The sequence below is a fragment of the Taudactylus pleione genome, unplaced genomic scaffold (assembly GCF_031769625.1).
Source record: "Taudactylus pleione unplaced genomic scaffold, aTauple2 ptg000276l, whole genome shotgun sequence".
Classification (NCBI taxonomy): Eukaryota; Metazoa; Chordata; class Amphibia; order Anura; family Myobatrachidae; genus Taudactylus; species Taudactylus pleione.
In genome coordinates, this window is record NW_028284678.1 from 5,896,449 (window position 1) to 5,912,038 (window position 15,590).

A 15,590-nucleotide genomic window follows, 5' to 3' on the forward strand; every position below is an offset into this window, starting at 1 on the left:
TATATTGCAGGTAGCAGGTTTGTATGGTATCGTCATCGTTCAGGCCTGGCTCGTCAGAAAACGTGGGCCCGAGTCGCACGCTCTAAAAACTAGTGTGCCGCATGCGTTACACCGTGTGTAGGCTCAGCGGAGCGTTTGCCAGTGAGATGCACGACATCATAACTGTATTGAAAATGTGCCGAGTGTACCTGGTTGATGGCTATTCCGACGCATAAAAATGGTCCACGCGATGGGCGTGTCATGTGTTGTGGGCGTGACGCTGAAGTGTTTGCGTACACAAAAGCTTCATCGTTCATATACTCAGACGGAAAATCTGCAGCATCGTTTGCATAAAGTCGCAAGCCATGCGACCGCCAACAGAAGTAGACGGGCTGCTTCCGGCTGAGAATCAGGCCCTGCATGTGGCTGCTGGAGCCGCTTTATTTAGGCCTAAATGGTGTGTACTGTTATAGAAAGCATCAGACAGAGCAGGAAAAGGCAGCAGTGAATCTGGTCAACTTTTAGGCCCCTTGGTGTGCCGTTTTATTATACTCTCCTCTACCATTCTTTGTCAGATCTTACAGATAAGCTGCTATTTTTTTTTATAAACTGTAAGTTAGAGTTGTATCCCTTGGTGTCTACAGCACCTGTAATGTTTCTATTACTAAGTATTATTAAGCATGATTACATTTGTGTAAAATGACCACTACAGTACCCTCTTCAAATGTTAAAGAGGCAACTGAATTCTGCGCGATGCTCCTGACGATTTTCATGCACACCTCTATGAGGTGAGAGGTAAAGTCAGTCATGTTTACGGTTGCGATGTGCCGTTCCAGAACGCACAAAGCACCCATTGCACAGAATAACCTCTGGGTTTCAAATGCAGGGAGATACTGTATTTTATCAGGTAATATACACACCAAGTTATATTGCAGGAGGCTGCCGGTTGCCAGCCATGTGTGCGATACTAGACAGAACACGAGAGGAGATGCTAACCCTAACTCAAGCCACCTCCTGTTACCACTGTACAAGATGGTAGCAGTTAAGTTTGGTAGACACCTTCCCTTAATAATTCTGATTGCAATAACAAAAGCACCAGCAAACACCTTACTTTATACTACGGAATGAGAAGTAAACCCATTTATAATAACATAATATGACATTTATACAAGTAAAATGGAAAACAGTTTATTTTGGATTCACAAAAACAAAAAAAAATTAAAGAAACCGGTCTTCTGCAGAAGGTTCTGATTCTGGCTCTTTATTTTCCTTCTCTGTGACCTGAGGGAAAGAAAATATAATTGTAATCCGACAGATATGATAATGTTGTAATTACACATTCATGCTGTAAAATACGATCAAACTCTGTGCCAAAGAATTTGTACAGGGGTGAAGAGGACACAAGGGGATGATAGTTATGTAATGGCAACAGAAACAAGTATACATGGAAACGTTACTATAAACACTGCAATTAGGATCTAATAATGTTTCTTGGTTCAGCCAGTCTCTGAATATTCTTTCTGTAAATCGAAAATACGTTTGCTTCTGTACTACATGCAACGTTAGGTGAAAATCCTTATGATGTCTAGGGCAGGGGTTCTCATCTCTAACCCCAAAGTACCCCCAACAGGTCATTATTTAAGGATATCTTTCATCATGCACAGGATGCACAGACGAGAATCTATTTTGCTGGGTCAGTAATTATCCCACCTGCTCCACAGACCTGTTGGGGGTTACTTGAGGATAGTGGTGAAGGAACCCCTGATGTAGGGTAATTTTGAAGCCTGTGAAAAATCACGTTGCCCACCGCCGCAATAACCAATTCACGGTCTTCATCAATAAGAAAGGCTTCATGCCCTTCCACATGTTAAACACATTTGTATCAGGAGACCACACAAACATTGTCATTTGCAGTTACTCTCCTTATGTTTGATAATGAAAATATACGCTGCCGAACACTTTTCCAAGTATAGGTTAGTTATGAACAAAGCTTTTGGGGATGGAGGATGGAAGAAAAAATTTCCTATCATGTGTCTCCTAGGGAACGTAACTTATTCTTGCCCCACTGAGGTTGACCTGTGTGTACTTTTCACTGCATTAAAACAAGAGATATGGTCAGAACTTACCTTTGTTATCTCTGTTTCTACGACGTCCATAGGGTCCACAGGGTTGACCTTGGGGTATAGGTTGGGAACCAAATCCGGGCACCACGCAGTTAAAGCTTTTAGCTCCCAGGATGCACTGGGTCCACTCTCCCTATAACTCTACCCCCAAGCCAGAGGCACCTCAGTTTGTAAGTAGCCAAAGGCCGGAGGAGGAGAGAAAAAGAGAGAGAAAACTGGAACACTCAATAACCATACTCACAGAAATGGGAGACGGAAAACCGGTGACCAGCCACACAGCCCATATGAAGCCAGGTGCGTCAGGGCGGGCGCCCTGTGGACCCTATGGACTTTGTAGAAACAGAGATAACAAAGGTAAGTTCTTACCATATCTCTTGTTTTCTACTTCAGGGTCCATAGGGGGTCCACAGGGTTGACCTTGGGGATGTCCCAAAGCAGTTCAACCAAGGGTTGGGACGCTCTTGTACTGAGAGGAGAATCCGTCGCCAAAAAGGAAGCATCCTGAGAGGCAAAGGAAACCAATGCCTAGAACCTTAAAAAGGTGTGGACAGAAGACCACGTGGTCACCTAGTAAGGCAAAACAGCCGAGGCGCCACAGCGAGCCGCCCACGAGGGTTACATGGCCCGAGAAAAAACAAGCATCAACAACAGAAAGGCCTACCCATGGGTAGGCCCCTGAGGAAAACATACGAGGCCATCCAGCCAACATTTAGTTATAGGCCGGCCATCCTTTCCTGTGAAAACCAGAAATCTCAGACCACCAATAAGGAATCCGATTTCCGTAAGGAACTTGAATGGATCCCATAAATCCAAAGAGGCCGGACCACAGTCAATGAGGCCACACCAGCCAAGAGGACTGGGGACTGAATGGCCGTACCATAAATTCCAGAATAATATGGAACCTAAAAACCACTAAGAAGAAACACAGGGCGAGAGCAACTCACACCCTTACATGATGCCCTCCAGAAGAGGGAGCTACATGAGAACGCTCCCAATTCAGACACTCTCCTGGTTGATATAAACACCCTGAGAGAAAGAGAGCCTAAGCAATAGACCATGTAATGGCTATCACAACCAGCGGTTCCATTGACTGTCCCCGGAGGGAACGAAGAACCACTACTAACTCCCAAGGAGTCCCTAGGGAGGACAAATGGATGCATAATCCAGAAAACACTCCAAAGGATGAACTGGATACCAGAGTGGAGCAATTCCATATCTTAACCATACTGACAGTGTAGAGAGCCGCACTGTCAGGAAGGCCAGGCCGAGGGAAGGAATGCCAGAATATCTGGAAATCCTGGACACTGGAGGATCGTATCGACAGGTACAATACCAAAAGAATTATGGCTGCCACAGTTTGTGGTAGGTCCCAGCAAAAGCTGATCTACGTGCTCTAATCATTCCAACGATGACAAAGCCAGGGAAGCCGTAAGACCACTCTAGGGACGCAGTCAAAGACAAACGACCCAGGTCCTAGGCAAAACCAAGGACCCTGAGACAACAGGTCCGGGCAGTGAAGCATCAGGAATGGAGTATCGATGGAGAGACTCCGAAAATCCAAGTACCCCTGACATCTGGGACAATCAGGAGCCACCAGCAGGAAAGCATCTCCGTCTCGATTGAAACACTTCCAAAGACCTCGAGGAAGAAGGGAGACCGGAGAACACAGCTACACAAAGTGGAAGGACCACTTCACCGACAAAGAGTCACTGAAGGTCGCTTCAGAATCCCCAGAGCTGGACCGTAACCCCATAGTGTGATAAAGTCAGAAGGCCATGAGGGTCACCTCAGGGGAGCCCCCCCTGCTCACCAGGAGATGAAACCACTCTTGGGAAAGAGACTAGTCCCCCCCTGCACGTCGTGACGGCTGAGGACTCCCGCTTCCCAATGGAGAGCTCCTGAAAAGAATGCTGCCGAGATGGTAGGGAGGAAACCCTCCGACTATGTCCGAATGTGTGACATACCTGTCATTGCCACCCAACGAACAGTGTTGCTAAAAAGGAAGCCACTGTCCTGACCCTGTCGGACTGAACCTTTTCAGGTTCACCGGGAAACAAGAGTTATGCCAGAGTAAGTTAATTGACAGGGTGGAATCGACAGACGTCCAACTGCACTGAAATGGATGCGAACCAGACACTGTCCATAGCAAAGAATACCCTGAACGAGATGGCCATAGCCAGCCGGACAGGGACCGACTTGCGTCCAGGGAGAGCATCATCGTTTGAACAGTGATCCGACAGAAAAAACTCGTTCCATCTGGAGATGAGCCAATTATGAAAAGGCCTGGAATGGAACTGACCCCATTCCACCCTTCCAAAGGCAGACACTGAATATTTGACCATGCATCCAAGAGTGTAAAGACATAGGTCGACTGCGTAGACAACCACGTACTCCTAATGGAAGAGTGGAGATTCCATCTTACGCCAGAAGAATTCTCAGATTCTGAGAATCCAGCCGGGCTCCTAGATGAAGAATACCCAGAAAAGGATGCAGGGAGGACTTTTTCCCCGTTGATTAAACGTCTGCACCCTGAAGAAGCCACGGTCATACTGACCTGGCTGTAAAGTACCCCGGTGATCCCGCTAAGAGCAGGAGGCCATCCAGGTACAGGAGCATTGGGATATACTGAACAGGAGAACTGTCAGATTATCCAAAACGCTGGTAAACCCCTGTGGGGCTGAGGACAGTCCCAGCAGGCAGAGCCCGAAAAATTGTAAGAGTTGCTGTGATACAGCAAACCTCAGCCCATGCTGATGAAAGGCCTCTGTAAGTACCCGTAGGCACGCGTCCTGTATATCCAGTGATACCATAAAGTCCCCAGGTTCCAAACATCGTATGATGGAGCATAGGGATTTCCTCCTGAGCCCAGGTAGCTTTAGGAACTGGTTCAGGGAATTGAGACAGAGAATAGGCCAAAGAGGACCATTCAGCCACCGCACCAAAAAGAAAGCAGAACAACCAGTCCCTCGCTGAGATAGTGGGGATGGCCTAATTAGCTCCGCTTACCGCAACAACTGTATAGCTTTCTGGATTTGTAAGGCCCCGTTTGGGTCTGAATAAGGGCCCGCGTACCATCACATTTAAAGAGGCCGCCTGAGCAAAGAGAGGGCGTACCCTCCTACCCACATAGCGGCGGCAACTTGACACTAGTACTGGGTGAACTGAGAAAATCGGTATCTCCCAGTTGTAGGCCTGTCCCGTCAGGCTGAAGATATATCCGTAGGTTCAGAAGCAGGATCGGCTGGCAGTCCAGGCCTGCTCGGTACTGGATATGTCGGCCCTTGTAGAGGCAGACAGTCTACGAAGAAACAGACCTTTAGGCTGACCCAGAGGACAAAAAGACTTGTAGTGGGCATAGCTGAAGGCGGTAAACTTTTCGCTAGTAATACTGCCAATGTTACTACAATCTTGTCAAGGGCAGGACCAAACAAGATCTACCCTATAGATGGAATCTGCACCTCTGCATTCCCAGTATTACGGAGGATACAGTCGCAGCCGGAACTCTGAAAGTTAGGAGACTGGTATCCAATATAGGTATTTCCACCTATGACAACTGCATATAGTACGTGAACGACCAAATACATTTGAACCCCAGACGTGTTGGAGGGGAAAAAACGTTACAAATGCATCAGCCCAGTATGCAATAGTATTAACCAACCATGCTATAGCCATGGTAGGATTGGTAACAATCCCTGAAAGCGAGTATACTGATTTCAGACAGAGTTACCACCTAAGGATCCGAAGAATCCGACCACGCAGGAATGGGAGGCGTAGTAACGTCTGTAATCAGACGAGGAACACGCCCATCCACCCCAGGAGGGGGTCGTGATGACCCTCCGGGAATTTGGGACAGGAGGCCAAATGCTGTTATAATACCTCGTATCTGGCAACGGCCAGAGTCCCGCCATGCGATCCACCCGCTAGTCAGCAACAGGGAACCCGAAGGCATGTAAGACTGAGGGTGTATGATACAGGTGCAGGTCAACATTCACTCTAAGCAGAATGGACCTGCTACCAGCCCTAAAGCAGGGATAATAATACCTGAAATAGGCTTCCCCCCGTGTAAGAGGGAAAGCGCCCAAAACAGTATCCAGTTCACGGCAGAGCCAACTGGGAAGTAACCACAGGGCGTCAACCATGCCAATTTGCGTTTCGTAGAAAACGACATCCACCCAGGGTGGCTGTTGTGGTAATCCCTGTAAGGGGAATGACAGACTATTGTGGCACCAGGGAGAATTCATATACCGCGAAAAACCCCTGCAGGGAGCGGAAGCCTGTGTCACAGGAGAAGAGTGCAAGAAACTGCGAGATACCCTGAGAGGAAAAGGGCAGTATGGTGAAGTAACCCCAAGTGATGTACAACAATGGGGCCCGCCCGGCGATCCGCAATTGAGAGGATCCCGAGAAAACAAACCGCCCAAGGGGGTCGTGAAAGGGGCCGGCACCCGATGACGCCACATACAGAACCCTTTATGAGTCAAATCCTCCGCACTAACACCTGCAGCACTTGACTTGCAGGATAGTAAAAATGGGTGCAGTATAACGCTCCATCTCCTGGTCAGACATATCTGACCAACCCTCTTGGCGGAAATATCAAGCAGCGCTATACTGGTCCTGACTGATGCCAAAAATTAGCTGCAGGGACCCATGTTCAGCGTATGCAACACACAGTTCCATCTAAAATATGGCAACGTGCAGCACGCAACAGTATGTGACAAACCTCACAAATATTAACAAGTATATAAATGTGAGGTCTCAGAACCACCCTAAGTACAGCTGTATTAGGGCAGATAAAGAAAAGGGATAGATATACACTGACAGGTGAGAGGAAAAATACAGTCAGCACTAGCATAAGTCACATACAATGCAGATATATACATATATACATAAACATGTCACATAATATACTGCACTATGTCACTGCATTCAACTTACCCAGATTCAGTGTCTGGGAAGGCTACAGCGCTGTGTACACTGACCTGATGGTAAGGTACGCAGGGGGACTGGACTCACTGCCATCTCCGGAGCTCTGCTGCTGCACATAGAAAATGGCCGCCTGGAGACCTCAGAAGAAGCGTGGCCCGCGGAGGAAGCAGCTCAGCGACGCCAGACTATAATACTGAAAGGTGCGCTGAGCTGAGGGGAGGAGCCGCTGTAACAGGGAAGGCTTGCTCCCCTGGCCGGCTATTAACCCCCAGGACACCGGCTCCCTGCGCCGATCGTTAAGTCCCTGGTGGTCTAGTGGACACACAGGGTATGGGGGGCCCGCTGCCACTGCCGGCGCCTCCGGTCTGTCCCCTGAGACCGGAGGCACAGGACTGCATTTGAAATGCGCGGATCACCGCAAGCGGTGATCCGCGACCTTACCTGCTCCCCGTGGATTCGGCAGCAGTCCTGGGCGCCCACAGAGTCCGGCTAGTACAGACTCTGGGGTCCCGCTGAGATCCCCAGATCTGTACTGGCGTCTCAGAGCCAGCGGGGTGACGGAGCGGCAGCTTAGACGCCCTATGGACAGTCCGACGCTGCCGCTCTGAAGAGTCCAAAGTCCATTGGAAAAAACTTTGTCCCTAAAAAAAATAAAATAAGCTTAGGGGCTGCTAATCAGCTCCCCCTGCGCTAACGGTGACCAGACTCCGGCCGGGCACCAACTTAAACTGAGGTGCCTCTGGCTTGGGGGTGGGGTTATAGGGAGAGTGGACCCAGTGCATCCTGGGAGCTAAAAGCTTTAACTGCGTGGTGCCTGGATTTGGTTCCCAACCCTGTGGACCCCCATGGACCCTGAAGTAGAAAGAGCCTAGTACCAGACCTGCAGGATTTATGCCCAGCAGTGGTGAAGGGGGAGTCTAGCAGGTGGTATCTGCACCGGTCCCCAAAGCTCTATGGGCCTCATTCAGAGGCGGTCGGAGGATGCAAGCGGTCGCTCAAAAACTGGGCGGCCACTTGCATCCTGACCGCCCGCCTCTGTTGCGGTCGTTAGGCTGTGGGTTAACACCCACAGCTCTAACGACCGCTCCAGTGATGGCCGCGATGGTCAGAGACCATCGCGACCATCGGGGCTTACGACGAGACCCTAGGGTAGGGTCTCCCTTGTCGTAAGCCCCGGAGAGCTTCTGGCTCTGTCTGAGCCGGAAGCTCTCCACTGACATCACTAGTGATGTCAGTGGGGCCTCCCCCAAACGGCAGGCGTTCCCATAGGAACGCCTCCGTTTGGGCTGCCACCCCCCCGGCCCGCCTTCCAAACGGGGCGAGCTGTCAATCAACATCGACAGCTCGCCCCCTTTGGATCGAGACCCGCTACGACCGGCGCTGTCGGTCATAGCGGGTCTCACGCATGCGCACGACGGTGCCGTCGTGCGCATGCTCTGTGGGGGGCCATCGACCCGGTCCGAGCGCATCGGTGCTAACGACCGGGTCTGAATGACCCCCTATGTATCTTATAAAGTCTATCTCTGGGGCGGTACTACATCTATCTACAGTCTCACTCTCTGGGGGGTTTCTACATCTATCTACAGTCTCCTACTCTCTGGGGGGTTTCTACATATTCGCCATTTGGAACTTGTTGGATGTTGCCCTATTGTTGCTGGTTGCAAAGGGGCCTCCATAACAGTTCAAGCTACAGGGCCCCAAAAACGTAGATACGCCACTGGCTGTGCCCCCAGAAAGGCAAAAGTGGGTTATGGGAGCTCAGTAAGAGGACTGCCTGTGGATTATAGATCCCCTCTTGGCCTGGTCTGCCACGACAGGATCATTGAGGTACGATAGATATTGGTCCACAGGTCTTTGCACTGGTGTGTTGCCACATTAAGAACAGTGATGCCAGGGCTGGACTGCGGCCACACTGGCCAGTAGGAGTGTGTGCAATTTGGGACGTCAAAGTGGTTTGAGTGCCTGCATAGAGCCCAGTCACCAGTACTGTTCCCTCTCAGTTTGTCAGATGTATAGGCCTTTATGTTTAGAACACCATGTACAGCAGTAACAGGCAAACTAATACACTACATTTAAAGAAAGAGGCCTATGTGAAAAAACTTAGTAGGAGGCATCTTAAACAAGTATTACATGTCATATCAAGCACATGTGAGAAGGAAGCAGGAAGGGCAGGAGAGGTAAAGGCATGGGAGCTTATTCTGAAACTGTCCTGATAGTTTTTGTGCAACAGATGTATAAATTGTGAGGTCAGTATTGTGAGTTAAAGCTTTAAGGTGGGAAAAAAAGATGGGCTGTAGTAACAAACCTGAGGAACATGGGAGGCAGGGGTTTACAATATTACATCTCAACAACTGTCCACAATATGCACCTTTGTTGTTTTGTGAAACGAAGAGTTGCCAGTAGACAGAATTCTCTGACATTGCAGAACTACAAGTCTCAACATGACCTGCCAGCTGGCGGAATGCTGGGACTTGCTTGTATCATGGCAGCTGGAGAGATGCACCGTTTAGAGGCAGTCTGACTAATGGCAGCAAATCATTGCTATGGGTGACAGCACATATCTGCCAATTTTCAGCAAGTTATTTATTATGCTGTATTACATTTATATAGGATGAAATAAATGTAAACGTGTGTAAACACAGAAACTCATATGTACCATGTGCTGATGTCAGACAGTGAAGGCACAGCGTTTACTCTTAGCAGTGATCTGAATGCATTGCCAGCTAGCAAAGTGCAGGCAGACACACTTTATGCACAAGAGCCCGGCTTCTGGCTCAGGTCCACGGAGAAGCAACTGATGTCTCCTGACGGGTCAGCTCAATCAATTGTTGTTTACGGACACGGTGAAATTCAGACACAGTTATTCCTGTCCATTGTGTTCCTGCCTCCTAGCTATCGCTGCTGCTGTCTTAGCTGTAACCATAACGCACTGGGGAGGATAACGGAGATGGCATGAGAAACCGAAGACTGCAAATCCCCACGTACCTTATTGATCTAGCTCCATTATACAATCTAATGTCAGGTTCTCTGATCCGGAATAATATAAAGATGGAAAAACAAATCCTCTGAAAGATGATCAAGATTACATAGCAAACATTCCTCAGTCTGAAAGGATGCATAGGGGGAGATGTATCAAACCTTCTAAGGAGGACAGGTGGGGAAGTTCCCCATAGCAACCAAACCGATTCTAGCTGTCATTTTATACACTATTAGACTGCACCTGTTTCCATGACATTATCCCACTGAATGGGATCATTATTTCAGAATACCACTTTCTTTTTGCCTGATACCTCCCTAACCATCGTCCCCTTTTGTCACCACCAATAACAGTGTCACTGCAGTCTCTGCAGATTATCTCGCTGAACGTGCCTCTGTGTATTATTATACCGTCTGGCATTTTCCCATTACCTCTCTAACCATCCTCCCCTTCTGCCCGCGCCATTCGCAACTTGACCGCTTTCTCCGATACGGCTTATGCATGTTCTGCATTCTGTTATCCATCCACTGTATTACCGAGTGTTCATTCTCCCCTGCTGTAACCAATATCTACATTATTACAGCTGCATTTCTGGTTGTTAGAACTATTTCCCTTCATTTGATTTAAACTAGGCCTCATTTTATTCCACAAGTCTGCACCACCTCTACTACAGTATATAATCAGTATCCCCTGATATTCCCCAACTAACACATTACAGTAACTCCCCATTATAACCAAGGAAAAAAGAACACGGTGATTTCTACAATAACCACCAATATTTCTCAACAATTAAAAAAACTTGCCAAACAAACAAAGAAAACTCCAACCACATTTTCCCATCTTTCTCCCACCCCCACAGGTGCTGCCCACGTTACAGCAACACAGCACAGCTTCAACACACTAAGGAAAGACAGTACAAAACCCAACCCCCTGTTACTGGTATTCCCTAATACCTGCTGCACCAAGCTCCATTTACACAAATACACCCTTTGATGTACAGAGGGCCTGATTCAGAGCCGCTCGTAAGCGGCCGCTCGTTCGCTCCGAGCGATGTTCGAACAACTGCGCCAACCAGTCAGTGCGATCGGAAATCGAGCGCTCGCCAAATAGCGAGTGCCTGCTAATTTGAGTGACAGGATGAGGCGTTTGTGGGTGGTAACAGGGGAAGGTGCTTGAAAACGGGGAGTGGAGATCCGAACGCAGGCGTGCCAAACGGTCAAAACTGGCATTTTAAGGGTGTGCATATTTAACAAAGCAGCGTCATCGACCACGTCACTTGGTTGTCTCTTAGCCTGAACTGTTCGCATGATTGCGGTAGGATAAACCTACCACAAGCACTGCGAGCAGTTCAGATGCCTTTCGATGTACTCGATTAATCTAATAAATAGCGGAGATGACGTAGGATGCGAGCAGCCAGGGGGCGTCCTTACAAAATAGTGAGCGCATGTTTCGTTCGCTCGCTCAGACATAGAGGCGTCAACAGACCGCAAAGAGCGAGCGCTCAATTTAAATAGCCGGACCTTTTTTCTGACCGAGCGAGCGCAAATAGCGTCCGGCTCTGAAACAGGCCCAGAGCCCCCTCTATATCATCCGTCATACTCTCTAAGCCCCACTCCAGAGTACGATAATACAAAGCCCAATGTCTGTTACATTTCCAATCCATACTATCCCCCCAAATGCCAGCTGTACTGTATTCCATAGCTATATAGCTAAAACAAAGCAATACTAAATTTGGAGTAAGAAAAACAAACAAAACATGAAATAAGGGGCTGGGGGAGTCGTCACTATACCGACAAACCTCACATTTGCAGCCTGTGTCAGAATACACACCTCGGAGCCTGTAGCCTGATGTTTCCCTCAGGAGACCATGTACAAATAGCACAGGAATAGAAAATGACATGAGCATTACAGGATAGCAGACACTTATTCTGTGCTATTTATATAAAGACACAGAGATGGCAATCAGTGCTGTGTGTCCTGGAACACTACACGTTTCTCATACAATGACATCCATCGTACAGTGGATAATGCCTGCTCTTTGCGGCGTGCTCTGTATTTATTAGGTGACGCTCAGGCATTTTCCCTGCTCCTAACTGCGGCTCCGGTCTCACCTATACTTAAAATATTACTCCTTAACTGCACACATTTATTTTTAATTCAAATCCCCCAATTGATAATGCAATGTGCAGTTTATTGTTATGAATGTCTCTGCTGCCTTTAGATGGAGCGGAAGCTTATATTACAGTTGCCTCTAAACTAATATCTTACTGTTACTGCTGGAGACTGCACCTGGCATGTTCTGCAGCAAGTCAGTGGCCAATAGTCATACCTATCCTTTTATGTTATATTGGCGCAATGTGGCAGCACTCTGCATATACGACAAGTTGATGGGCCCAGGGGTAGATGCATCAAACCTTCTGGAGAGAACCTGTGGGGAAAGTGCCCATAGCAACCAATCAGATTGTACCTATAATAGAATGTACTTAGTAAATAATAGAACGAAGCTGATAGGTTGCTATGGGTAGCTTCACCTATTCTCTTTGGAAGGTTTGACACAGCTCTCCCATAGTAACATGGGGATATTTATATGTTCCACAGGATCCCGCATGGAGTGCACGCATATCAAACACAGAGATGGTTATACTCTATGCCAGAGGTTCCCAAAGACAAGAAGATTTAGGGCCTGATTCAGAGCCGCTCGTAAGCGGCCGCTCGTTCGTTCTGAGCGATGTTTGCACAACTGCGCATGCGTACGGATCGTAATACGCATGCGCGAACCAGTCAGTGCGGCCGAAAATTGTTTGTTCGCTAAATAGCGAATATGCCTGCTATTTTGAGTGACATGAGGAGGCGTATGTGGGTGGTAACAGGGGAAGGTGCTTGAAAACGGGGAGTGGAGATCAGAACGCAGGCGTGCTTAAAGGTCAAAACAGGGGTTTTATGGGTGTGCATAATTAATACAGCAGCGTCATTGACCACGTCACTGGGTTATTTTATAGTCAGCACTGCTCGCAAGATTGCGGTAGGAAAAACCAACCACAAGAATAGCGAGCAGTTCATACGCTGGTCGATGTACTCGATTAATCTAATAAATAGCGGACATGACGTAGGATGCGAGCGGCCAGAGGGCGTAGTTTTCCAAAAAACAACCGCATGTTTTCTACGCTCGTTCAGACCTAGAGGCGTGAACAGACCGCAAAGTGCGAATGGTTCATTTGAATAGCCACCCCTTTTTTCTGAACGAGCGAGCGCAAATAGCGTCCGGCTCTGAATCAGGCAGCTAGTCCAGATGATGAAATTAATTTGACTGAAGTACTAATTAAGTCACCTGTGCTCAAGCATGGCTATCCTTAAAACATGGAATGTAATCGCGAAGCTTGGGAACCTCTGCCCTATGCACACATAGTGTCCATCAAAGCCCACCAGCCCCCTCACACTTACCTCATGCCCTCTGTCCTCCCGCCATATCTCTTTACAGTTCACCTCCCAGATATATCCCCCCCCTCATGAGATGTGTAAGTCCTAAGCAGGGCCCTCCACCCTTTTGGTTTTCATCCTGCACTATCGTCGTCTCCAGTACGCCTTCACTCACACTTAGCGGCTCTGATGCTCTGCCCTTCCCAGGGCACAGAGTCACTGGTTGCAGATGTTATTTGCAGTCACTCACTTACTGGTATTGAAATCTGTTTGAATTTATTGCATTATTTGTGCAATTTTATTGTCATTTTACCTGTAGGGCGCTCCAGACACTTTTTGGGTAACATAACAATAATAATATGCAAAGTGCATTAGGAAACGGATCGCAGTATTCTCACATCACGGACTTGAAAAAAATGGGGGTTTTTTTGAGCTTGGGATCCAAAATAACCGAAAATGTTATCGCTTTCTCCCATTACTGCCCATACATTGTAAGCCTGCATATTAGGTATTAAATGCATTATATAGGAAATTAGAAAAATAATGTTATCATATTAATCATTTCTTTATTAGGTCACCATTATCAGCAAAGAGAGGAACAGGAACCAGTTTCATCTATTGAAAAACAGGAACACTGGGATACATTTCCATGCTACGAGTAACTGAAATTGAAGGGACACAGTATTTCTTTACAGACCTACTTTCCTGCACATGTCATAGATCAGTGTTTCCCAACCTCGGTCTTCAAGGCACACCAACAGTCCAGGTTTTAGTGCTATCCATGATTGAGCACAGATGGTTAAATCAAAATAATTAAGGTACTAATTAACACACATGTGCTCAAGTATGGTTATCCTTAAAATCTGGACTGTTACTGTGCCTTGAGGAACTTGGTTGCGAACCCCTGTCATAGATAAAAGAAAAATTAGATTAGTGTCTCTTTAAATGTCACTGTGAGAAATGATTATCATCATTATGGCAATTCCTAACCAGCAAAGGCCAATATTTTCCAATGTATTGTCACTAACTATTTCTCATTCATCAGAAATAGCTGCAGGATTAGATCGGTGTCACTAAAATAAAACTGTTATTGTGAAGTGCTTCTAATTCCATTCTAAAATTATAACACCCCGACAGACGGTCTCTGCTGGAAGATTATCTGCTCCGCGAAGTTTTATCAGAACAAATGCCAAAAACCTACGTAAAACATATGCCCCATTCCATTCTACCCCCTTTTTTATAAGGTACTGATGGACTTGAAATTATACCTGAACATGGTAAAAGGCAGCCAATATTCATGTCATATTAATAGCAACTTAAGGTGCCCACACACAGAGCGATCATTTACCCGATCTGGCCGATTCCAACGCATTGGAACGACAGATCGTGTAAAATATGCCAAAATCGTGAGGAAATCGTGAGTCTCCATTCACGATCACGATGCGATGCGCGTCCCTGCAGGTCGCACATCGCATCTTCAGATCTGCCGTGCTGTATGGCAGATCTGACAATCTCAAGTCAGGATGCACTGGAGTAGTTAGGAGGCACGATAATTGTGTCACATAGGCAGCATTTTCATACCAAATCGTGTGCAGGACTGCCAGGGAGCTCCCGGGGAAATCGTACACATCGGCTGATCGGGAACACATCGCTGTGGGGGCACCTTAAGTAGGAACCAGTGCCATGAATGATACAATGCAGAGGCAGCCATTTTGTGATCTGAACCAATGGGCACACCAGCATTTGTGAGCTATAATTCACAAAGATCTAGTGACACTGCTAAGGCATAGGGGTACATGGTCTCTCATGCCTCAGCAACTGTTTGCGAGTGAATGGTCATAAGTACTGGTACAACTCACAAACCGGCTGCCTTCAAAACGGAGTAGGGTCCCCTTCAAATGTCATAATGTAAAAAAAAAAAACCCATAAGCGAACAATAATTTGTTGCTAAGAATGAGTGAGAATAAACAAATCCTACAATTATAGCCCGTACTGTTATTTTTGGTAGCAGAAGAGATTTTATATTTTGCTTTATTGCAAAGTGTCTAATTTTACATACCACGGGCAATAAACATGAGGTATTATCCTTTTACCGCAGTCTGCTTATGCCTATAACAAAATGCACTAAAAAGACATGTTATCTAGTCGGCCATTTTATGACTTGTTTC

The 15,590-nt window shown here is 47.2% G+C and overlaps 1 protein-coding gene across 1 annotated transcript in view; it reads right to left on the reverse strand.

The window, feature by feature from the left end:
* Positions 1-1,151: 1,151 nt before the first annotated feature.
* MRPL39 (mitochondrial ribosomal protein L39) overlaps positions 1,152-15,590 on the reverse strand; it is a 78,914-nt gene continuing 64,475 nt past the window's right edge. Inside the window, exon 10 of the mRNA XM_088481628.1 lies at positions 1,152-1,260. Within this exon, the coding sequence (XP_088337754.1) occupies positions 1,198-1,260 (63 nt within the window). The 3' untranslated portion in view covers positions 1,152-1,197. The remainder of the gene's footprint in view (positions 1,261-15,590) is intronic.